Genomic DNA, 27,429 nt, shown 5'->3' with positions numbered 1-27,429 from the left:
AGCATATCTTGTATCGATTAAAATGCAACCAAAAAAATTACGGTGTCTTTGAATAAAAATTTCACAGTTAAATTGACATAAAAAAAGATACTCACCTTCAATTAGCTATTTTCAACTTGTTTTCCCGTAGGTATTTATTTAATCTTATTTTATTTTCTTCTTTATAATAACGTTGGTATTCTGTTATGGCAGAGATATACCATTATGACTCGTTCTTACTGCACTCTCTAACTGTTAGGAATAATTTATATTTCACGTGAAAGGGACGCCATACATTTTTCAGTAAAAATACATAACACGGCGTTAGTCGTTTGATTTCTTTAAAGTTTCACATTTTGTGAATAGTGCACTTATCAGAAAATTAAGTATATGGAACACTTTAATGGGAAATAAAGACAAACGAAGTGTAGTTATTTGTTTTTAGAAATTACATTGAAAGATAATAACGCCATTGTGTCCTCTTTGTTACCCCAGCAGTGTTTGTCGTGTGATTTTAAACTTATTTGTCATAATTGACAACCATATAAATTAGGTTTAATAAAAATAAATCCACAAGATACTGATGTATAAGTAACAGTACCTGGCATAATGCGCCGTTGCTTTATTCTTTAGTTTTTATAGAAAGTTGCACGGAATACCCTATTTCGCGGATTCAACGATACCCTAATATCGGGTATTATACGCGATTTCACGGATAATACCCGATTTCGAGTATTCTCTCCGACCTGTTCAATGCTCGAATCCATAAATTACTATATTTATTTCATCCACATTTGAACTCTTGTAAAACAACTTATTCATCAAAGCAAATTCATCATTGCAAGGACACAACATCATTTTTTAATACTAGTGGGGAGAAGATATTAAGAGAAAAGAATCATTTGGCTTAAACTGAAAAATCTTGACAACGCAATATTTTTGTCGAAAGTCCTAATTATTTTGTGTTTAAGAAGTACCAAATTTCATTAAAACCTTATTTGACTTTATACTACCATAAAAGAGCCGATCTAAACCATATATATGGAGAAATGGTGTGCAGTTTATTCATGAGATTGCCACCACGTGATCTATTTCTCATTTATATTCATGAGATACTGCATAAACTTGAAATATTCTGTTTCTTTATAACTTTATGTTAAAACCTGCAAGCCTGTATCGTTTTGTATTTTGTTCAGGCCTTCGTCATATTTACATAGCTAGGATTTTTCGTGATTAACAGACGATTCATATTATCGTTCTTTCCTATGTTATGTAGGTCACCATAATGTAAGAAATTGCCGTTTTCAAATGAAAAAGGCAGTCGTAACTCCTCATGGAATGGTAAATCATGTATATTTTATATAGAAAAAAGGGCTCTCTTCTGTACCTTTTAATCGGCGGAAGAACTCTGTCAACTTGCAATGAACACTTACGCTTCGTCATCAAAAAATGATAAAAACACCAATTCTATACTCCAACCTTCACTAAATCAATACATCCTCGCTTCGAATTTTCAAATCGAAAAGGCGGTCACAACTTTCACTTTGGTATTTACAATCTTGTCGTTTCCGATAGAAAATGAAAGGTAGAATCAAACCATCGGCGGAAGAACTTTATCCGGAATAAGTAGGTTATAAAAAAAAATGCGATTTTTTTGTTGTATTTTCTCTATATACATGTAAACCTATATGAAATCGGCCGCCATTATAGTTCCCAAATGGCTGCTATGCAAATGAGCTGAATGAACACTATTTCTCCATATGCAAAAATGGGGGTGGGGTGGGGTTTTATTTCTTTAGAGAAGTGGAAAGCCTGTCTACTTATCCTTAGATATTAGGAATTACCTACCCTAACAAAAAAGTATTAAAGTTTACTACTTATCCTGGAAGTATCTTTTCCATTCCGCCTAAATTCCGTTCCGTCCCACGTTTTAGCAATACCCGTCCAAAACGGATGTGAGTATTGTTGACATAGGAATTTCTATTTTAAGTAACCATGGCAACTTCGTTCATTGAAATCCATATCCGATAACAAGATTTATGCATCTTAGCGCAGACTTCATAATTGCCGAGTTACATTGAAATCAGGCCAAAACGAAGGCGGAGTATTGTTTTCGAAGAATTTCATAGATTTTTCATTTTTTAGTATCCAAAGCAACACCGTTCATCGAAATCAAAAACAGATAAACGTGTATAAAATGACGTATGTTAGTGTAGCCTACTTGTGTGCCACGTTATATTTAAATCAAACCAAAACTATGGGGAGAGTAGAATTTTTTCCTATTTCTCGTAAGCATGGCAACACCGTTCATCGAAATTAACCATAACACACATCTTAGTGTAGATTGTTTGTTTGCCCAGTTATGTTGAATCAGACCAAAGTTGTAGTGTTTTTGTAAGACTAGTATTTTACAGATTTTTATTTCAATTTTAAGTAGCAATGGTAACTAGTGAAGTCTACCTGTGTCACTGTCAGGTAATCTTGAAATCAGACCAAATCTGAAGGAGACGTAGCCTTTTGACAGTATTTCACAGAAAAAGGGTCTAATTTTAGTTGCCATGGCAACACTATGAAATGAAAATAACAAACCAATACACAGAGAATTATGAATCTCAGTTTAGTCCTCTTGTGTAACCAGTTATATTGATATCAGACTAAAACAGTATATAATAAGAGTAGCATTTTGAAAAATCGTTGACAGACGGACGGATACCTTGTAATTACAATCGCATAAGATCTTTTGTTTTGACCAGTAATAGAGAACATAATGCTGTAAATAAAAGCTACACCAATTATATGGTTCAGGTAATGACCCCCTTTTTTTCTTGATTTATAAGCTTTTTTATTACAAGTTTATATTGAGTTCTCAGTAAAATATATTTCGGTCATGTCGACCAAACATATATATTTTTCATATAATACAATGAATTTTTGTGATTAATTTCATCTGAAGGCGATTGCTTCTGTCAGTGCTACGGCCGTCTCAGCGAATTTATGAGACACAGCAGGGAATTACGCAGCGTCTCCGTCGTGAACAACAACGCCTGTAAGGCAATATTATTAGAAATTGTTAGAAACATGCAAAAAATGATTTTCAAATTCCAACAATACCCGCTGACATTAAGTGAAAAACAATTAGAATAGATGTTAGGGGAAAAAACCAACTCAAGATATATGGAGCGACTTATTATTTAATAATTATATTCATGCTTTCACTATGAAACTTTCACTTGTTGTTTTATTATCTTGAAATGTATTTCAACTTCTTACATGAAGGATATGGAGATAACGAACAGTATTCAATATCAAAGTCCATAAAACAATACAAAATAGGAACAGAGCAAACATCAGAGGTGGGATCGAAGCACCTACTGCGACATGGGACCTCGATTTAATGCGGTATAATCCTGAAAAACGTTCACAATATTCCACAGTGGGATCTTAACTCACGACACAAGGATGAACTCTTTACTTCGCGACTCTAGAGCAGACGCTTTAACCACTACACTCGGTGTACATCGACGTACATGTATATATCCTTATAGTCTCTTGACGTTTATAGGCGAGGCAATATTTTCACAAATTCTGAAAAAGGTTTACTTGATAATCATATTATCGCGTAATTTCGCAAAATACATTGCAAATATAAACTAAATTAACATTATTCAGTGCGAAGGGTTATTAAAAATTTTGATGATTATTTGATAAAATTTATTATATATATATATATATATATATATATATATATATATATATATATATATATATATATATATATATTTATTATTATATATTTGATAAAAAAGAAATTTATTGTTTTCTTTAAATTAATTTCTTTTTAAACAATTTTAGTTACATGAACATTTTCATTTATCATCTGAAATTACAAAACTCTTCAACAGATATTGAAAGTCATTAGAGAAAAGTCCATATATGAAGCACCAAAGATAAAAACAAATGTTCACTGTTAATGGAGAAGTCCTGATCTGTGATAGTCACATAAAACCACAATATTAAATATCTTTTAGACGTAAACAACATATGAAAGAGAAATTCAAATAAGTGTCTGCTTTCACAAATATAGAGCAAAGCCGAAGAATCGTTAAACTGGATTCATAATAAGTCTAACAAAGTAATATTTGTTGTTATATGTACAATTTATTATGCATTTTGTATAAAGACCATGATCGATACTCTATTTATCTGGTAGATTCATTGTGCAAAGGAAATACGCTTCGTACTTAATCATTAGTTATGTAATTGGCGGTTCGTTGAATTATTCATTGTTAAGGCTGTTTCGAGACCATTCTTTTATCAAGGGTATTGAAATGTTTATGCTGAACATTAAATTTACATATGAATATACAAAGAAAAATACACAACAACTCGTCTTTTAAAAGAGAATTGATATGAAATCTCAAAGGGATAATTACATTATATTTTATAACTAAAAATAAGCAGTGTTCCTAAATCAAAATGATGTTGAAAACTCCACTGGGACTATGTTTAGAGTTGGGCTAAGTCTATTATTCATTGAACTTTCTTAGACAAAATAGTAATCTTTTTACCCCCCCCCCCCCCCCCACAATTGAAGATTGGCAAATAAAAATTGTCACTCTATCCGTCTTTCAGTCCTATTTGTCCGCAAAAACTTGAACTTCATCCACAACTTTTGATTTGAAGAAGCTATGGTTTATGTGTATTCTTTGTGAAAAGACCTTTTCTTTAGGAACCATGATACACGATCTCTTGACTGTAGAATTTAACTTTTGCAAAAACTTGGTCATAACACATTAATTCATAATTAATATTTAATTTGATTTTCACAGCCTTGCTTAAAGTCCTTTTCTTGTATATAATCATTCTTTATCTTTTGACCTTACACTAGAAGTACAACTTGCTTATGGGAGATTTAAGTGATTCAAAAACGTCGTGCACTTAAGAAACTTAAACCTATACAATAAGCTGTCATATGGAGGGCATCAGTGATTCACATTAACATCTCTTTTCAGTTTTATTTCTAGAAGACAAACCGTCAAGTAGCCCCGTGATCGGAAGGTCGTGGGTTCGAATGTCGACCTCGACTGGCCAAAATCGCTAAAAATAGGAAGTGACTGTTCCTTTGCCAGTCGCTCGGCACTTTAATGCCCCCTCCCCGTGGAATTTGCAGAGATATAAAATGTATGTACCAAAAGAAGTATAAGTGGCGTTGGACCCCTCCTCGAACGCGGATCTTGTGAAATAGGTATGAAAAGTCATGATAATGAAACTTTGATCCCCCCCCCCCCCCAACGGAAAGGTTTTACACATATGGGATGTGACTTTGGTTTTTGTTTGCTTTTGATTGTTTGTTTTTTTGTCAAAGATTTTCTGGGTTGGAAATTTTTTTGTCGGGGGTGCCCCCCCCCCCCCCCCCCCCGTAGAAAAAAATTCCTGATCCGCGCCTGACATTGAAGTGAGAGATAAGTGTCCTTCTGATGAGGCCTTAAAATCAGAGGCCTAGTGTCACGGCAGGCGTTGGCACGATAAAGATCTCTCGCTAAAGTTCTGCGTAAAGGTCTTCATTTTAAGCCCTTCACCGGTATATGTTGAGATCTGGATGAACATACTTAAATGGGACGTAAAACAACTCACGATCAATAAATCTAGAAGATAAAGCTTATGAATGAACAAAATATGTTTGTAAATCGTGGTATGGCAGCTCATGGCGAAGACATACGTCTCTCAAATACAAATCGAACTACACAAATGGTCTTGTCATAAGGAATATACCTCTAAATACGAAAACCCTAGCCTAAACTTCAGTGAAAAAATAGGCTAAAATTTCGGCAAAAATCAATTGATCAGGTAGGTCACCCTTCACGTAACTCAGTCGGTAGAGCGCTCGCTCCATGATCGGGAGATCGTGTGTTCGAATCTCGGGACTGACGCGACTGACCCGAGTCGATAGAAAATGGGTTGCAAGTGTTCCTAACCTTCGCCATGCGCTCGGCACTTAAAATGAAAGTTGCAGGTCCTTCTGATGAGACCTTTAAAAACCGAGGTCCCGTGATACGGCAGGCGTTAGCACGATAAAGATCCCTCAATGCTCAATGACCCAGAGTGCCGAGTAGTGGTCAAAATTTGAAGCCCTTTCACCGGTGTTTTGGCGACGTCTCTACGTGAGTAAAAAAATCTCGAATGGGAAGTAAAAAGATATACAATCAATCAAAGGCCGGTCACGTTCAAGCTACATGTAGTTTAGGACCACAGGTTAAAAATATTTGTTCCAAGAAACACACGTGTGAAGCATGAATGTAACAACCGTTCAGAATTATGAACGAGGTTCAATGTTGATTAATAACATTAACAAATGTGAGTCAGACTCGAAGGTCAAGAGGTCTAATTTTCATTTTGATTTCCAAAAGTATTGTCACAGAAAATATAACACCTATTTACTGGTATAATATAATACGTACTGACTTGCTTTGAGGACAATAGCGTTTATTGTCCTCCGAGTGTTTCGTGACAATATAATGAATTATTGTTATTGTCCTCATAGCCAGTATATAGGTGTATAAAATATATTATAGTTATAGCTATGATCGGCATTTCTGTTATCAGAAGTTTCAAATATGAATCGTATTGTTCTAAAATGCTTCAAATTTTATTTCACTTTGATTTTAAGACGACATATCCCAAATTACTATTACAAATTCTTAAAACCAATGGCAAGTTTCTTTCTCAGAAAATTTAAGGTTCAAATCAATGTAATGGAACTGTAGTGCCGCCAAAGACTAGGGGTTTTCTGTTATCTACCAATCGTGTTTGAGGTATATTTTCCGGACCATTACTGTTAATCTGCATTCTGTGTGGCTTGGAAAACGTTAGCAGTTGACGCAGAAATTCGATAGAGAAAGCAATCTTGTTAACTTCATATCTATACTTCGCTTCACTCGTAAATGCTATAAGTCGTGTATCAGTTTCACTTTGTTTCGAATCAATATCACAGGTAAAGTTTCAAAAAAAAGAAATCTCCACAGCGATGTTCTAGTGTATCGTTATGGATCCTTCTCTGCAATGACGTTTTTTCCATTATTTTTTGGTTGCTTGTGAAACCTACAAGGTTTTAGAAATTACAGACCGTTATCATCGATATGTTTGTTGTATTTATGGCTTATTAGGAATTTCCAAATAAGTTGAAAAATACATTTACCGCTACGAAAATCAAACAATAATTCCCACTAAGAAATATGGATGTTTATTCACAGACGTTGGAATGATTCGCTAATGATCGGTAAAAGCTGTGACTTATTGACAAGCAAGGGTTGGTGATGCCAGGCCTGGGGACTTAATGTTATCTGCTGGACAGGACATTTTGATTACGACTATAAAAAGAGAAAATCCAGGATTATTATTACTAATTAGTGCTGTCATGAACATATAAACAGCGTCTTTTTACATTTGTGATCGTGCAACAAAACGATGTTACAAGCGTATGGGTATGTATTATTTTCACTTGTTGGATACCCCTTCTTAATTTGAAAGTAAATTTGATGGTGTAAGGGAATTTTCTCTGAACTTTTTTGTTGTTACTTTTTAGCCAGCGAAATGTTTTTATTTTCATTAAAAATACTTGTCATTTAAAAACTTAGTGCTGCTATTAACACCTATAGATTATTTTAATATATACTGTGCTTTATTCATTTGGAAATATTGTTTTATTTATTATCAATTGTTCGCGCAATTTACCATCACGTGCAAGTTAAGTTAAAACATCACGTTTACCAATGTTTAGTGTAAACTTTTCCACGTACATATAATTTCTAATAATTTTTTTGAAGCCCTTCGTTTTAATAATTGCAGAATTAACATTAATTTAAATGACTAGATATATGTCATAAAATAGATTATTTTCCGTATAAAAATTATATATTTAGGGAATTAGGAAGCATAAGTGTCACAATAAATCTAAGAACAAACTATGGTCTTTTGCTGTATTTTAATTCATCCATGGACAAAATTGGAAAAATAAGTTGCTTCAATTAATAAATTTTTAAATTATAAAAATGAGGGCAAAGATAAATTAAGCAAACGAGTCAATTTTGCATATTAGTCATATGTTTGTTGTATGGTAGGGTGGATACAAAACTGGTCAGTATACGAGTCCCCCACTTTCCAAGTCGTGTTCGATCAAAAGTTCTGGCTGATATTCTTCTTGTCATGTTTCTTCTTGCTTTGATGTACCTACTTTCCATTAATGCATGAAAGGAATTTTTCCTCTATCATTTGGGTGCCATCCGCTACACTAATTAGAAGACAATAGGGCATTACAGAGATCATCAAATTTCTTCGTGGGAGTGTTGTTTAACAAGTTTAGACAAACCATTTGTAAAATTTACCAGATTTTCCTGGCTTTTAGTTTTCAATTTGCTTTTCCTACGCAATTGTGTAACAAACAACCTTTTCGTGTTGAAAAGTAAACACCTTTAGGATTGCTTCACTTCATTGCATTTTAGCTAGAGATCCAACCAAAAAAATACAATTTTTTTTATATCGAAAAGTTTGTATGAGAGTACCCAAAGAAATTTTTGATTTTTTTTACTATTTTTAAAAGTTGACATACTGTAACATACCTCTATGAATGTTCATACAGGAACTCGTTACATTATAAATAGACATTTCACGAGACAATAGCAGTTCTATGGGGCAGCAAGATTAAATAAAAATGTCAAGTAGTCCAAAGGAATATAATATTTTTTTGAAGTAGAAAACCGACTGTAAATAAAGCGTATTTTAATCTTTTGAAAATGTTACTGAAATCTGAAAAAAGTATAATTGGCTTGGCCTCATTCTTGTCGACCTGCATGTTTACAAATTTGATTTGGTAAATATACATGTTATTCTTTTTTTTTTAAATATCTAACTATAATTAAAGAGACTTTCATAACTACATTCTCAAAACTTATTATTTCAGAGTATGTGAAGAAATTTGAACATTTTGTCCTCAAAAATGTTATTAACTTTGAAAATTTGCAGAATTTTTTTTAAATCATGTGTCATATGGAAAATTAGATAAATATAAAATCCTTTGCTTTTTTATTAATCGACTACTTTGAGCAAACGAATGTTATAATATGTATTAAGGTAGTCAATCATCAGGCTCTGAAAATCAGTAATTGAATAGTTGAAAATGCTCATAAACCAAAAAAAATGGGATTTGCCCAGGTTTATTCTTTAAGGTAGGATTTTCTCTGGTTTCTGACTTGAAACATTCAAAGTATATATGTCTTATATATTGAAAAGTAATTTAAAAGATCATATTTTTCTTTCCTCATCACAATTATACAATTTTAAATAGAAATGGTAAACTGCGTTTGAAAACCACACACACTTTTCTTCAAAATTATAATAGAACAATGAATTTAGTAATATTTTTTACTCAATCGAAGTCTTGGAGAAATTTTCAAGTTAGATTAATAATGAGGGACTAAACTTTCAAAATATATCAAATAAATATGATATTTCAAACAAACTAGAACTTTATTAGCTTTTAAACACTTCCCATCAAAGTGCAGATTTGAGCCAAAAATCCATAAAAATATTATTTCTCTCTTACTAAACGATAAAAACTTTTTGTTTTTGTATCATTTTGTACATTTATAGGACTACTTTATTATATGTGAAAATAAGAAAAAGTTAAATATAGGAAGCATATGAAAATAACTAATATATACTAAAAAATTAAGAAAAACAGAGAAAATTCGGATTAGCCAATGTCCAGTTAAGTTAAATTATTTATGTAAATTTGGTAACATCATGCTATAGACCCGATATATTAATATGTTTTATGCAAAAAGAACAATCATTAAACTTTTGAAATAGAAGTAGGTATCACATGATTGGCAACAATTATTTTTTATTGTTAATGTCAAGGAAAAAGTTAATGACCTTGACCTGACCTTGCCTCTAATATAAAACGGTCAAATTTAATTTCATTGATACTATCACTTACTAGTATTGTCTTCTTGATTCTGTGAAAATTTCATTAATTTTTAAATATTAGAAATATGAGAAGAATCCTACCTTAAATCAAAATATAAGATGTTAACCACACACACCTTTTTTTTTTTACTCATACGGTAACGTTAGTTTCTTCTGTTTATTTCAGTTATCTATATAATTCATGGTGTATTAAGTGATTGCTATCCTTAAAAAACATCATAAAAGTCACGTATCATTTAAGTTCATGTCAATAAACAACGGTGTCTAAAGCCAAGGGAAATTGGATTTCTTTTAATTTCCATTTTTTAAAATACTTATTAAATGAGATACAAATATGAACTTTTTCTACGAGACCGCTTTTAAGACTTCAGAAATTCTTGACTCACATTTAGATGCATAAAAGGAACATTGTTGCATAAAAAATTTCAATTTTAAGCAATATTATGATAATTTTTGAATTAAATAACAAGAGATATCCTTCTTAGCTGAGGGGCAGTTAAATTTGTTATGTAACTTCGTATTTGAAGAGATGCCAGAGTTTTAAACTATGCTTTGTCATTTACTTGTATTGTAAAATAGAGATGTTTCATTTGAAAGACTATGAAAGGACGTTCACTTTAGTAACTCCTCTAATTTCGCATTGGAACATGTGAATGTTTTTTAACCATACCAAGATATTTCTCAGTAAAATCTTATTTTACCCTTTTCATGGACTTCAAAATGGTCAAAGGACCTCTCAAGTTCTGTAGATTCCTTATTATACGCGAGGAATTAATTTCCGCGTAATTTCGCGAGAAGCGTCACTCCCGAAAAAATATTACTCGCTTTTATTTTCATGGCGCTGAAATCTACATGTATGTAAATTCTGTTGATGAACCGTCCATTTGCAAATTATAATTCTCGCAATTTGACGTTAAAGACACAGTTCGCGATAAAAAGTGCTCACGAAAAATAAGGAATCTACAGTACTTTTACCACTTTTTTGTGCGTGTTTAACTTTTGTATGTTAATCAATTAATCATAAATATTGCAAAACTTTCCTGACATACTTACAAATGTAGTTTTCCTTTAAAAATTAAAATAGTATTAAAACATTATTGAAAAGAATGCTAGTAAAAATGTCTTGAGTAAACATATGAATAAAATTAGGTAGAAAGAATAAATCATAGGTGGCGCTTCGTATGGTGGCCATATTATTTGATCTGGAAAAAAAATTATGAGACTTGCGTTGCAGATTGATACGGTTTTGTCGGGTTATTATTGTAACGTAGATGACGTCATTCGATGAAATCATAATATTTAACTAAATGGCGCATTGCAACAAGAATTAAATTATTTGTAATGGTCGTCCTTCTCATTAATCACGTTAATTTTACTATTTTAAGGAAAATGAAAAAAGATATGGATTTGTTTCCTCAAGAATTCAGCATTGTTTAAGCTCTCTGTTAATTGAATCAAGTTATCAAATACTTTCATACGTGTAATAGGATACCAAGATTTCACAGACGTGAGTCGTAGTGACGTTTAATACGCTAATCTTTCTTTTAAGATTAGAGAAAATCAAAACAAACGTAATTTCATTTACCCAGAGTATCACGGATCGATTTTTCTTCATACTTGGAAAATTATTGTTGAAATCATCGATTTTTGTAGCTTATAGAAATGAAACAATTTTAACGACCCTTATCCATACCTAAAGCCCACTGACGTGGCGCGTATCTCGAACAATTATGAATGATCAGAAATTATTGTGTAATGCTGGGTTTTTTCCCCTGGATCATTTCGCCTAAAACGACCATTATCTAGAGCCATCGAGAGAGATGATGATTTAATAATGATTAAGCAGACGACACTGATCTTTTTAGCGAACATCATATCTCTCCTTGCAGACAGCACAATGTGAAAATCGGGTATTTTGCTATTTGTAGAATCACAATGTCGGGGGAAAGTAGAACCGATTGGAGACGAATAATTCCTTAATTTAGTGTTTTGGAAATGGGATTTGCCGAGGCATTCTACCTCTATGGAAATTTTCAAGGTTGGATTTTGTCAAATCTATTTTAAAAAAAGATAAACGAAAATGTTCGAATATAAGAAAGTTTTATCTTTAGATTAAATGAGGTTACGATATATGTTTCTTAGTTTTGAATGAATTGTGGTTATATATGTGATTTCATTTAGCGCTCAATTGCTGTTTATGTGCCTTTTCAAATTTGTCAATAATTTAAATCTTTATCGATTAAATCCAAGAGTTAAATCAATACATCTATTGATCACAGTGAGGTTCGTGCATATTTTACATACACAGTACATTGTAAGTTATTACATTCTTTATTAAGGTAATCAATCGTTCCTTAAAGTTTTTTTCAACACAAGTAGTATTGACCTTTTGTAATGGTATATAATTATATTATACATAAGTACAGAAAACATTATGTTACGTCTACACAAGGGATATGACTTACGTAATAGTATAGTAATTTGCACGGTAAACCTTACATCGTCGGGCTTTGTTAACAACTTATTATTATTTCTAAAATGGATTAATATGTGCGTAACTTTTGTTGTCTTATCACGTAATGCTTAGGAAATGTGGAATCTTTGCTAAAAATAAGTTTTTAAACTGCATTTTTCAACTTTTAAAGTAGAAAGAAATGTAACATAATTTAAATGAAAGAAAATTGAAACAGTTTAGTGGATTTCTTGGTGAAGAAAACAATGAAAACAAGTGACACAAAATATCTTAAAGGTATAGCATTTATTGTTAAAATGTATGGGATTCAATATTCTAGTAGTTTTGAATGCATTTAAGTGAGTATACAATCACAACTTTATGTAAATGAACCCGTATTACATGAACATGTACTTTCAATGTATACATGTAGGTGATGATAATTTGCTATGATTACTTACAATGGTTCGTTGAAATTCTGTTTTACAGCTGGATTTGGTTTAGTGGTAGTTATTTGGACTATTGGATTAACAAAAGGTATGTTTTTTTTTCTCTTTTTGTACTCCTTCAGAAAATGTATCCCTTCAGAATTTCATTCACAGATTTGTTATTCATGCTGACACTTACTCATTATTAACAAATTAAAGTAAACAAATATCAAATCAGGGTTCTAACACATCAATTGATTAGCAGCCTTTGACATTTTACATTTATAGTGGAGTAAATATTCCCCGAGCTAAAGTGTAGTCATTAAAATGATGCATGTGATGCTTTGAATAGACTTTTTCAAATATTTGTAGTTCAGTCATAATTTCCGGAAACATACCAATCACTGCTGGAATAAAAGAAAACTTTTTTGTCGTTTTATTTTTGTAGCGATTACAACTACTTTATTTTTATATACAATGCTTACCTGTAAGTTATGAACAATTGTGTAATTTTCGAGTTGAATGATTCAGGCATCACTTTTTCAGGTGAATCTTTGGTGTATATTCCAGTAATTCAGGGACTGATGAATACGACATTTCTCTCGCCTGTTCCGAGTCAGAATGATACATTCTGTTTAATAACAACACCAGTGATGTCCGAGAACAGGAACTCTATTGTTTCGAATTCTTCAGTGTTATCAAGTGAACTTGTCCAGCATAACTTATTAACAACTTTAAATGGGTCATCAGGTATATATTATTTTTATATTATAAGTGGAAAATGGTTTCGTATAAAGTATTGAAGATATATAACTATGTATTTCCAAGATACATAACACGCTTCTTGTTCTGGGTTTCAATGTATTTTTTTTTGCATTGATTTACATGTAATATACCACTCACTGAAGATAAACAATTTTCATTAGAACATTATTGATCAATTTATAACAGAATGAGGGATATTAAAAACAAGACCTCTCTCAGTCGTATTTCTGAATCCCAAGAGTTCAAATAGCTGCAGAATTGTACATATTTCTGTTTGAGAAAATTCGGACAAACTGGAGGACTCTGGTTTGCCTGTCCGAGTTTTCCAAACGAGAAAGTCGCAACTGTAAGTTCAAATAAATGATTCAAGTAATATTTAAGAAATGGCGAGAATGGACTTATTTAAGCAGAATAGACAGAGGAAGAAATATATCACTCATTCTAGGTCCAAATGTGTCCACATATAAACACAGATGCCTTTCATTCTAGTTTCCTTGTTTTAAGGTCCCTCCAACTCATATTTTTTTTAATATGCACACATGCTATATATCAATTTATTCAGGGAGATTAACTTCATCATTTAATATGATTTTGAAAGATATTGCCCATCCCATTTTTTTAGTAAAAAACGCCAAATTTAACGTATTTCATATTTCACCTCGAATATTATTTTCATTGAAAAAATTGATTTATTTTCTAAATTAACAAATTTTTATAATTAAAATGACCTGAATTAGTATAATTCATGCTTCTATTATTTAAACTTTTAATTTTCCGTTATCAAAAATGTGAAAATTTGGGTAAAAAAGAAGATTTTTCAATTTTCCTTGATAAAGTGAAACCGTTGCCATGGCAACAAAAATATAAAAATCAACGTTTTACATATCTACCGATTCCATCAAAATCCATGAAGTTATTAATTTGATCATTTTCATTAATTTGAACTAAAAATATATGTATGTCCCCAATATTATTTCCATGGAAGCAGGGGCTATATTATGGGTTCGGAACATAAAAATCAGGCTTTTTCTACACTTTTAAAGACAACATTGATATCACCTTGTCGTGGTGAATGTTAAAGACTAAATGTTATTTTTGATATTGTTTTTAGGCATAAATTGGCCAAGAATATTCAAAATAAAACTCCTCCTGTGCTACATGATGGTCTAAAAATTTTTTCCATGGAAGAACTCTAGTATTTATGGCAATCTTTACATCTGAATATTCTGATGAAATTGTCCATGAATTATACTGCAACACCTTTAGAAGTACATGTATATGTATATAAACATACTTCAGAACATGTTGCAACTAAACCAATTAAAAGCCTATGAATTTGACCTCATGCTGATTTAGTTACTACAACATTAGTAACTTCTAGACATCTTTGTAGCAAAATATCTTTAATCAGTTATGGCTGGTCACTGTCATTACACATGTATGCCATTTTTTGAGTGAAATGTTGTAAGCATTGCATCCACGAAGCTGCTGTTTTTATAATTAAATGATTTCTTTACTTCGAAGAGTAGATATGCTATCTTTAAAGTAATGTTTGTTTGCCCTCTCTTGACTCAGGGTAAAATTATTGGGTCGGTAGGTGAGAAAATCTTCAACAACATTTTTTTAAGGGGGATAAGAGGAATAAAAAGAAAAAATAAAAAAAAATACGGCCCTGCACTGAAAAAAAGTTTTCAGTCTGGTCATTTTAGTCAGTCGGTCTTGAGAGGCCGACAACCAAACATTTTTTAAAGATGGCCTATTTCTACACTTCATGGACATTAGCTCAATCATTGGATTAGGTAGTCTGAGAATCTAAATTGAAATATCAGGCAGAACAAAATAAAGATGAATTCTAAGTGACATCAATTCATACTTTAATGAGTTTACAGAGTACTTCTGATTTCAGAGAAAAGGCAAATTCTGCAAAATGACATAACACTGTCATAAATATTTGTCAAGAACAGGGAAAAAGAAACAATGCTACAGTGATAGATATATCTCATTGATATCCATGAAATAATAATTTAAATATAACAAAATTTTCTCCTTTTTAAAATCAAAATACAGAAAAAAATTAAAAGATTATAAATGTAAACAATTTTAAAATAAACTACATGTATTTGTGAAAGATTTTAATTATAGTAGATTACTAAACTAGTCTTATCATTCCTACTAAATTAACAACCTTACAATTTCCAAGTGTCATGTTTTAAACTGTTACAGTAGATATAATTATACATGTTCACTGCAGCTTTACATGTATGTACAAAACTCATCAGTTTTCAGAAATACTTATTTGAGCATATTAGGTCCTGGTAAGAACAAAATTTAATGAATAAAAATATTAATCTTAATTGTTCGTGTATTAATTTCCTTGCAATTTTACAAACCCTTTTACGAAACTTGTTACATGTAAGTATAGACAAAAATCAACCTTCAATTAATACCTATGATGTATACATTTATTTTACTGAAAACAAATTCAAAGATGGACAAACAGAGCATGCACTGCAATCATCACATATACACATATTTTCTAAATATATGGAAAACAGCATGTATATACTAGATAGGATGTTGTTAAACATTAAATTTCCTTCTATAATCTATAGACATATAAAAATATGCATTGGGTATAACAAGTCAGACGTTCTTCTCCAAATCTCCATTGATTTTGCCATGTCTGGTACAACATCTTAGCTTGATCCATCCAACTTTCTTTAATATTCTTGAGCTGATATGGGATGACCTCTACTTTGATTGATGGCACAAATCTTTTAAGGAAACACTGAAGTACTTTTCTTTTTGGTTCTTATCTATTCCAATTAATGACCCATGATCTGAAATCATATGTGTTCATTTTTACAATAACATTTAAGGAATTGCATAAGGAATTGCACTGAGTTTCATTCACTCAATGAAATGAATAAATTTCCAATATAATCAATGAAGAATCAATATGAAATTATTGTAAAATTTACAGATTGAATTAGTGAAATACAAATGCTTGATCAAGAAAATTAATGTTCTTGTCATGCACAATCTGTATCTCTTTTTTATTAATTAGAAAATGAGATATTAATTAAAATCAAACCTCATTTAAAAAGGTAACTAGAACAATTGAATACCTGTTCCAATAATGTTACAAATATTAGGCCTAAAAAGCAAGGATTTTATTTTTCATAATTTCTTGAATGAATGCATTTTTATTTTTTGGCAATGTTGGGATATTAGTCACATCCTGACACCCTTGTACCGTTTATTCATCGTTTTTAAATCCGTAGTCAGTAGATCATTCATAACTTTCAGTAAAATGAATAGTTAAATAATTACCTGATGAAAATACTATCAACAATCAAACTGTCAACATCATTATTGGACATGGTCAAATGCACCGTGACTTTTCTTCCCTGTTCGGACTGCATATAGCATAATACTTTACAGGATACTCTCAGGTCTTTTCTTTTTTCTTTCCCATTCTCCCTTAAAAGTTTAGTGTAGTGGTGAAGCGAGAAACACACAACAGCACAATGCGTCAATGACTTTCTTCTGATCGGAATGGCCGTGCAACTTGCCATGTTCCGTATCGAAAATAAACAAGTCCTCCTTTATTGGTTCATCCACATGCATCACGCTAATCTCAAAGGCTTCTAAGATTCCTATGCTTTGATTTGTTATAAGGCTTTCTCCTGAAAACGTCCTTTGTTTTTAGTCCTAACAATAAGAAGTGACAACAAACATCAAGTATGACAGAGGAAATTCGTTACCGAGATGCATAGCATCGCTGGTTTAAATTCGCCTGTTTCAAACGCTTTGGTGATTCGCAAGAGTTATCTCCCTGTAAACGCAAACCTTACCTTAAATAGTCCCTATCGGGCTCAATACTGTAATTGTCAAGAAAACATACAGCTACATAATTAAAAAAATGTCCCTTACTTTGTCTTCAAAAGTGAATCCATATTGCTTAAAAATTACCAACTACCTACTGATATGCGGTTTGACAGTGCATGTGAACACAGCGATATTTCGTTTACCTGAAGAAAAAAAATGCCAAGCAAGAAAAGAGTAAAGCAGAATTTTTCAAAGTCATAAATTCTACTACCGGATTGGATGGAGGAGGTGGTGGGGTTTGGTCGAGGTTTTATTGTTCTTTATATTAAAAAAAAAACCCACACCGTTCGATGTTTTTAACTGTTCTTTAAAAATGCGGCGGGTATGGCGAGTCTCTGTTTTGGACACATTGAGAATAAAATTTTCGATGTAGAGACTGAGAAATTGTTTACATTCAATGCAGGTAAGGATAAACGTAGGATACCAGAAATCTTTAACAGGAAGCTGGATGTTTCTTCAGGACTAAAATTCTTATTATATGTATTTGTCATAAAAACTAGCCTGCCTTGGATAATTAAATATCACAGCCTGGATCTTCTCTTGCTTCGATAATTAATATAGCAATAAATAAGCTGCTTCTACTTCATCATCTTACTGGGGGTTTTATAAAGTAATCATGTAAAAACTAATATTGACTTCATCATGGCAAAGCAGGCGTATTATAACCAAACGCTGACATTTCGGGCAAAACAGTCAGAGCAATTACACTTTTGGGGCATCTGTAGCAAATTAAGTAGAGAGAAGTACAGGAATGACCAATCAAACTGGTGGACTCAAATGGCTTCTTGGATTCATACTTTAAATTGAATCGGTTAATAATGAAGCAATGGGGAAGAAGTCGTATACTGAAGTAAATTTTCATCCTCGTGAACTAATAATTAAAGTTTTGTATAGTATTCTTACAGAAAGGGTTTAATTCTCGAATTTTAATTTTAAACAAAATTATGCCGGCCTACTGAATTGTTTATGCGTAGGATGCTTCTGCAATAAGTACACTAAACAGACAGACAAAATCCTGCATTGAATGCCATAATGCATTTACCATCATTACCCTTTGAAAATATTTTTAATTTCTGGTACATGTATAACTTATCAGGGAAGGTAACGCTCGAGATCAAGTGTCCCATAAAAGGGTATTGTAACGGAAGTAGAGTCCGTTGGGAAAGGGTGACAATTTGTTGTGAGAATTTAAAATCATAACTGATGAAATTTGATTAATTTAATGGACATTATTGTTTGATATAATCCATGAATTTTATAAGGAACTTGCTTCGTTGTCCTTTAGTCCTATTCATTTTACTGACAATGCTTACTTAGATAATGGCCCCAGTGGAATAAAGTTTGAATATTAAATGTTATCTATTAACAACCCCCTCTTTTCATTCAAAATTAATTTTTCCGGTATTGGGAACTCCTTTCGTCTCCAGTTTTAACTCTTTCTTCCTTGCAATATTCTCTTCTAAACAATTTATGATGCTACGATGTCTAATCAGAACTATATAAGATGAAAAATTTATGGTTTTATAAACGTTGCGAGTTCTTTTTTTGCATTCTTTAAAGGTCAGATTGCAATGGAGTTACTCGGCCCTATTTCTCAAATAAATAAGACTGATTATGTATTTGCCCTTACAAATCAAAAATCATTATTTCGCATGACCTTTAGTTTAAAACCCATCCAGTCTGTATACAGCATTATCCAAGCATCATATCATCGGTTTTAAAGTTAATGGATTATTTTTTTTAACCTATGAAAATAAGGAGTGAGGGCCATTGGGAAAATGTTTAGAAAAATAACAAGCAACCCTTTATATTACTGGAAGGGAGACTTTTTTGTTTGTTTGTTTGTTTGTTTGGTTTTTTTTTTGACATTTTTTTAACATAAACTCTTGACCAAACGCCCAAAAATCCCAAAGCTGCAAAAAGTAATAGACACCATAGTTCGGTCTTTCCACAATGAGTGAAAAATTCTCGAGAGGGACGTTAAACAATAATCCACAAAAGACCCAGTACTTTTTATTCTATTTCTACCCTTTAAAATTTTCCTTTCCAAGGTGTTCGTCAGCTGGGGCCTTGTGTCATACAAACTCTTTTTAATGGTGGTTGATGGAAATTTATCCGGAAAAAAAATATTTTTCTTTCATATGGTACTGAAGGGATAAAAAATCCCCAGTTTAAGCTGGCAATTAAAAGTATAATAATCTGCGAACTTTTTCTTGCCATACACCCTGTGCAAACATTAATACTACAATAACCAAGTTATAAAGCATCTCGAAACCTTCGCCACAATTTCCTATCATGTCACTGAGAAAATGTTGACCAATATCTGAAGTGCATCAATTTACTTTTAAACTTCATTTCAAAACGAGTGAAAAGATAAATGACAGATTAACGAGAGAAAAAAATGTTTTATAGTAGGAACTAACAAATCACCGTGTGGCATGAGCAGATGCCAGGACTCATGGGCCTAATCCTGGTACTCGTCTTAAACCAATCACATTCTGTAGTTAGCGATTAAATACGATCAACCATTGCAGTGATTGAACATGTAAATACTAGTATTTACATCAAGGGTTCTTATCTCATTTCGTGATTTACTGATGTTAGTATTAGCAGAAAATCTGCGATGTAACAAGGCTTTTTTTCTGAGAGGGAAAAAAATCCATTCATTAAGCAAGAACGGAAGCAAGTGGTTCCTCGGTGTTATTGACTTTTGGCTTTTTTATCTTTTTTATCTCCCCAAATAGAATTCCTAATCTGAAGATGACGTGGTGGCAGTCTCCGCTGTCTTTCAGTTCACACAGAAGGAGGAAATAAATTCAATTGAATAGTAGATAATTACTGTATAACTATTAGATGATTACTGTATTATCAACTGTTCATCGGTTAATTAGGTCTTTTTTTCTGTGAAAATTATTGATTTTCTTCTGTTTCTTATTATTATTCTTCTTCCGCTGATTTTTATTTCGATATTATCGAAAAGACTTTTTGTTCATCGTAAAGGTCTTTAAAAGTTATGAAAAATTTGACCCAACGTTATGAACTATGACCCCTTTCGAAGTTATTGCCCCTTTCGCAAGAAATGTTTGTTATCGCTACTACTCTAAAACCGTAAACCGCAGAGACATGAAACCTTCACCGATGTCTTCGACTACTTGAGGGGACTCTGGAATCTATTCATTGCGAAAGTATTCGGTGACCCCTTCAATGAGTTATAGCCCCTGAAAGTTTTTGAATTTTACAAATAATTAAATATTTTCAAAATGAGAAGTTGTAGAGACATAAGAAGAACTGCATAAGATTCATTAACCTTTGACCTTAAAATTCATGTAAAGGTCAAAGGTCAAGGTCATTCCAAAAATGAGAAATTCAATTTTTTTAATATCTTTTTTATCTTTTCACATATACAATCCGTCTTTGCATTTTTAATATGTACTCTAGAAATTATTTCAAAGATATATTTGTCCCTTAATTGATTTTATAAGTTATTGCCCTTTGTGTGAAAAACCTTGTTATTGCTACTACTCCGAAACCATAAACCACAGAGACATGAAACCTTCACTAATGTCTTCGAAATCATTTAATCTGTTCATTGCAAAAGTATTGTGACCCCTTCAATAAGTTATAGCCCCTGAAAGTTTTTGAATTTTACAAATAATTGAATATTTTCAAAATGAAAATGATAAAAACATAAGACTAACTGCATAAATTCATTAACCTTTTACCTTAAAATTCATGTAAAGGTCAAAGGTCAAGGTCATTCCATAAATGAGAACTTAATTTTTTATATCTCTTTTGTCTTTCTACATATACTTAATGTCTTTGCATTTTTAATATGTACTCTTAAAGCTATTTCATAGATTTCATTCTTGTTCCTTAAAATTGACCTTATTAAAAGTTATTGCCCCTTGAGTGAAAAACATTGTTACTTCTACTTCTTCGAAACCTTAAAGCGCAAAGACATGAATCCTTCACTAATGTCTTCTTTAGGCACAACTTTTATGTTCCAGTATGAAAGGATCTGATGACCCCTTAAATGAGTTATTGCCCTTTAACACTTTTGCGCTTACTATTAAACCTAATTACTTTAAAACTATAAACCATTCATGCATGGGGTTAATTGCAAAATGTGACCCTTGGCCTTTGACCTTGAATATTACATGAAGGTCAAAGGTCAAGGATTTCCATTTTTTATTAAATTTTTTTTCTTTTTTTCCATCTTTTAAGCAATTTCTGTTTTTTTTAATGAAATTTAATTTTAAGGAGATAAATATTAAATGAAATTGAAATTCAAAGAAGGTGGAAAGACCTCTAATTGTTCAAGAACAATTAGTCTACTATCTAATTTGCTTTTTTTCCCAGAAAATTTTAAGTCCCAAAGTGTAACTAGATTTATATTTCATTTACGGTTCTGTAGGGTACATGTTATGAAATAATGAAGTTAAAAATAGAGAAAATGACTTTTGCCGTGAGCGTATCTGTGTACATGAAAAGTACAGTTTCATTTTTTTGTTGTTAGCGATTTTCCATTGAACTGTAGGCAGAGTTTTACATAATGATTTTAAAATAACATTTCAGGACATATTTCTCACCTTGGTTTTATTCTAACGGCTTTTAATTTGCTTTACGTTGATGTCATAATCTCTTCTGGCAAACAATAACATATGGACCAATGTTTCATCTTCCATATATTGAAATGAACGTTATGATATTATGGTTAATTTGTTCCCTTTAGAGATATATTATTTAATTATTTATATATCTTTTTTCCTTGAAGAAAAACAAAGTTCGCCAAGAAAAGACATTCTATAAATCATTTATTCTGTTCTTATTTGTGACTCTCATGATTGTCGTTGCCAAAGAAACAGCTGTTGTTCCAAAAAAAATTATCTAAAAGCTAAAATTACCAAACCTTGTAAGGTTTTAACTGCATTAATTGAGCAGAATATAATCATTATCTTGCGTGAAGATTCAAACTATGTAATTAATGAACAAGAAAATTGTTTCAAAAGCCTTGCAATTGGTATGGCGTTTCCATGTTCAACAGATAATTCCAGCATATACATAGTTCTGTTTCTTTGACACGGTTGAAAAAAACATGACACGGGCCTTGTTAACTTAACAAAGGTTTGGAGTTCTTATTCTGTCTTGTATCTCGACAACTGAAATTTAAACTTTTAATAATATTTAAAAATAAGTATTTGCAAACATAAAAGACGGAAAATTTTCAGCTAAAACTGTCCATGTCCCTTTGGGTCCTTCACTTTTTTTTCTTTTAAACGACCTCACCTCATTCCAATCAACACCTTCGCCGTGGCCACTATTTATTGGTCAGGTAGACAAAATTATCCATACTTAGTATAAAAACAAGGTCTAAACAATGGCATGAAATATGTCGGTATATGAACGATTCAAAAAAGGTGTATTAGCTTACTAGGTCATTATAAGGACCATATAATTTTCCAAATGCTGACTTTGCACAAGAAAAGTCGACGATAGAAAAGTTTAATTTATTTCATTTGACATACAGTTTAGTTGTTGGTTGAATTTTTAATGGTTAAATTTTATAATGACTTTCACCTTAAAATATTTTACCACTTTTTACGTGGATAAACATGAACGCATTATTTGAGATGTACAGTTTTATTCATTCATGATTTTATTATATATTCAGAAAAGGTATTACCGATTAAAATCTCGATAAGTTTGATAAAATATATACTTAAAGTCTGGTAAGTCAACATAAAAAAACGTTAGCTCTTAAAAGCTATTTTCATCTATCAAGCTTGAGGGATTTTAAAGTATTGAAATTTAAATAGAGATGCAGGCACATGCTGTTTATGAATATATTCGAATGAACAATTGATATACAGTAATTTCCTGTAAGAAATAGCAAAGGAAACCAAAATTTGTATTTGATGTTTTTAAAACATAAAAAAAAATGGTAAATTTTTCTTAACTTTACAGGAGGAGGTGTTTGGAAAGACAATTTCGAACAGTTGTATCTTGTTCAGAAGATGGGCGACATTACACCTTTGTATGGAATTGCAGGTGGTGTGTATAGTTACCTTGTTCCAACCAAAGTCTTCAACGAAACCAGAATATGCCTATACTCAGGAATTAGTTCTGTGACTTTTGAAATGTATGTAATAAATTCTACACTTGACCCTGCGGGATTTATATTCAATGAAAAAAAGGAGCTACAATCATTCAGCACACAATGTTTTGTTCACAACAGTACAGAATCCGATGTTATTTTAGTAAACAGCTCAAAAGCTTTTGGTGTACTGATAGTGGAATCGAAAACTCTACCAAGGTGTTGCCTCGACAGAGCGTTAGAGGCAATCCCAAATACATCATTGACAGGGACAGAGTTTGTCTTGGTCACTGAAGATCCCTCGGAAATTATAATTATGGGTAGGTATAGTTTTCAAGTAAAAATATCCTTTTGAATTATTTGGAATTTACAAGTTTTACGTAATTATTACATTTTAATCTCCTAAAGTATATTATTTGTGTTTATGTGTTATTTATCCTAGAAACTTAATGTATATATTGGTAACTGAATTTGCGTTGATTAAATATTTAATATGAAGTTTATTTAAAATACAAACAATTTTAACATGGTCTTTCCAACACATGTATTTTAAGCAGTTTCAAATGCATCTTAAAGGACGTCGCTTTAAGATGAAGTTATAAATATACACTAATGGTCCTTCCTCAAAGCAAAAATTTTTTTTATCGTTACATTACGCGTCTCCACATTGTTTAAGGTCTCGTTTGAAAGGCCCCCAAATTTCACATGTAAATATGGAGGAAAACTTTGCGATGGGGCAGGCCTTATTAATTATCTGAAGTCTTTAATTCAAGAATTAAAAAAAAAAATAACACTCTTGATTTGTGAATAATTGACGCCCATAGGTTTAAGTTCGTTCAGTTTATATTCTTATCTTAAGAATGTCTATGATTTATATGTTCTGAAATAGAACAATAAATGAATGAAGTAGATGTCTAAAAGACTTAAATTCTCCTTAAATTTGACTTTTCTTTCCAAAAATTACAGAAATATTAAAATTTTTAAAATTAGATTTATAGATGGTTATTGTATGAAAATTGTAAATCTCTTATTTATGTAAAACAAGAACATCAATCTCTTAATTTGGCTTAGCTATCTTAATTTGGCATAGCATCTCTGCACATGATTTTCAATAATTAGTAAACCTTTTTAATTTTTTGAAGTCTGACTTTATTGTCAAAAGAAATATTCAATGATAATTGGTAAAAGCTGTACTTCGTATTCTTGGTTATTTTCAGTCACAATGACATTGAATAAAGACGATACATATATTATTTGCATTATGCTTCCATCAAAACTTCCACTTTATGTACTAAATCTTGCAGAATAATATATGTTTCCAGTGGATCTGTTTGTGGTAGAAACAAGTGAAATCTATATACATGTATCAACGTATATTAAGACTAGTTGAAAAAAAAACATGTTCTAGTTTCACGTACAATACAATCCAATGAGAATTTGACCTTTTCATCTCTAAATGTACGAAGTCCGAGATGTAAGGTCTAATTTTAATTAGATTGAGAAATAGTCGTACTTGTTCTGAATACCGTTATCAACATGAAATAGGTAAAGGCATCCGCATTGATTATTATAACCGTCCCAAAAAAAACCTTTTTTGGCTTCGTTTTCAGTTATTTGCCTTGAATATTTACTTGAGTACTGTTATTATCAATCAGTTTTCTTTTCTTAAAATGAACATACAATTGAAAGAAAGTTAATTAAATGTACTCAAAATTATTGGGTTTTTTTTTCGAAAACACTACAGGGTTGAGAGTAATTCTTTCCATTTAAAGGCGAAATGTTTACCAAGGTTCATATCATCTTGTATATCATACATCATTTTATCTTCTTCGAACCGACAAAAGGTTTCCATCTAGGCTAATAGCTTTATCTTTGTCAGTGGACACAAACTTTGATAATGATTCAGAGACAAATTTTAAATGCATTGACGGCTTAATGGTGCTCTTCCACATCAATGAATGATCAACTTCAAGTCGCCAAATAGGCGTTTGAAGTGCTTTCAGAATCCATTACCTTGGAAACCGTTTCCTTCCGTTTGATTGAGAAACAAAATATTTTATCAATGGTGGACTGTCCCTTTTATTATTTCTAATCTTATGAATATTGGGTAAAAACTGGAATAGAAATATAGATTTATTCTTTTCTTTGATCTCATTATAAAAAATATTTTCATAGATAATATTATTAAGCTCTGATTTCATTTCAGGGATAGAAAGTTCGGATATCAATGTCAAAACAACGGAAGAAGAATTTAATTTCACCGTTTTATCTCACACCGTAAAGAAATTAAATGTGAGTGGAAACCTCTCTTTGCAATTAACATCGTCAAAACCTTTACAAGTTATGTGCCTCACATACATGCATAACAATGAGAATTCATCTTTTCTGAATCTCTTCACGTTGTTCCCTGTGGTACCTACTTTTTGCAATTGGCTGGAAATTTCTTCCAGCTGTTTTGACAAACCTTGTTTGATTGTTCTGGCAAAGAAAGCTAGCATTTATCCCTCAATATTGATTAACGGTTCGTTTGTAGTAGCTAAAAACTACTCATTTGGTAATTACAATGTCCAGGAGATAACAAATCTAAAGAAAGGACAGTATTTTTTACAAATCCCAGACAGTTCAGGGTTGGCAGTTTTTGTAATAAAGAGAGATCTAGGGAGATTATATCAAGTACAGCCCCTGGACAAGGACAAGTGCTCTGCCATTCATAGTTCTTTATCGATACATTCATCTACAGCAATCCATCTAGAGAACGAAAATGAAAATACGACAGACAGTACTGTAACTACTGATTCTCAAATTAATACAACATTAATACATTTTACTTCCAACCATTCAGTAACTTCCAGTAGCTCTTCTGATGAAAATTCTACATCATCGATAAAAACCTTGATACTGAATACAACTACCGAAAAAAGTGCCTTTGTAAATGTTACTTCAACTTTAGTAAATGCAACGAACATCACATTTTTGACTACTGATTCCTCCAAATATGGAAGACGTAAAACAGAAATAGAGATTGGTGGGTTAGCTTTTCAGTCTCAAACAAATCAAAATGTGTCTAAAGAAGTAGCCCCAAACTATAACATATATCTTCAAGATGTGGAAGAGGACGACAATAGCCAAGAATACATGTTAGCAGTGATTCTATCCCTTTGTGTCGCCATCTTTGCTGTCATTGCAGTGATATCGTCTTTCTTGCTAATGGAGTTTATATCGAGACAAAAACAAATAAGAAACACTAAAATTCGACCATTCGTATCGTAACTGAAATGGCAAGAGGATAATTACGTTGTGCATGCGATGACGTAGATATGTTAACTCTACAAGAATAACTGTGATATACGTTCAAAGAGAATGGTTGGCGTTTCGATTTTAACCAGTTATCTGCCAAAGATTTTCTTCATGCTTAAAAGAAATCAATTTCTCTTTTGAACTCTCTCTTTACTTACTCATCAGAGAACATGTCGTACTTGTCCTTTATCATGTTTATAATTAGTGTTGCTGTTGTATTTGTTAAGCTGAAAGCTTTCGATCGATAGGGCTAATTTTAATCCTTTTATGTACTTTGTACGTATCTATATATATAGAAAATAAAGTCCATCGTTAAAGACGAACAATTAGTTAATTGTTTAAGAATTTCATCTTATTTTTCGATTTGCATGTAAAAATAAACAACGATATGAATGATTATGAAGCAAGATTTGTAATATTGCGTGAATTATTTTAATTATCTTCTCTTTACAAAGATAATAAGCGGGTTCCCGTACACCCCTACTAATGTGTTCGGAACATTTTATTTTTCGGTGTTCTGTAAATTATAAAACCCGATG

The 27,429-nt window shown here is 31.7% G+C and overlaps 1 protein-coding gene and 1 long non-coding RNA gene across 2 annotated transcripts; one reads left to right on the top strand and one right to left on the bottom strand.

Moving 5' to 3' along the window:
- Window positions 1–11,950: 11,950 nt before the first annotated feature.
- On the top strand, window positions 11,951–27,189 carry LOC134252158 (uncharacterized). Its single transcript, XM_062734594.1, has 5 exons — window positions 11,951–12,001; window positions 12,905–12,952; window positions 13,390–13,593; window positions 23,464–23,913; window positions 25,800–27,189. Exons 1-5 carry the CDS (start codon window positions 11,959–11,961, stop codon window positions 26,861–26,863), a joined length of 1,809 nt encoding a protein of 602 aa, XP_062590578.1. The 5' UTR covers window positions 11,951–11,958; the 3' UTR covers window positions 26,864–27,189.
- On the bottom strand, window positions 15,466–17,321 carry LOC134252159 (uncharacterized). Its single transcript, XR_009988914.1, has 2 exons — window positions 16,942–17,321; window positions 15,466–16,448 (listed from the first exon to the last, which is right to left on the bottom strand). It is a non-coding gene; the product is annotated as an uncharacterized LOC134252159 (long non-coding RNA).
- Window positions 27,190–27,429: the final 240 nt, after the last annotated feature.

The sequence above is a fragment of the Saccostrea cucullata genome, unplaced genomic scaffold (assembly GCF_032062105.1).
Source record: "Saccostrea cucullata isolate Sc308-1 unplaced genomic scaffold, CSIRO_AGI_Scuc_v1 ctg4403, whole genome shotgun sequence".
Lineage (NCBI taxonomy): Eukaryota > Metazoa > Mollusca > Bivalvia > Ostreida > Ostreidae > Saccostrea > Saccostrea cuccullata.
The sequence above is the reverse complement of the archived record's forward strand: the minus strand, read 5'-3'. Positions and strand labels throughout refer to the sequence as shown.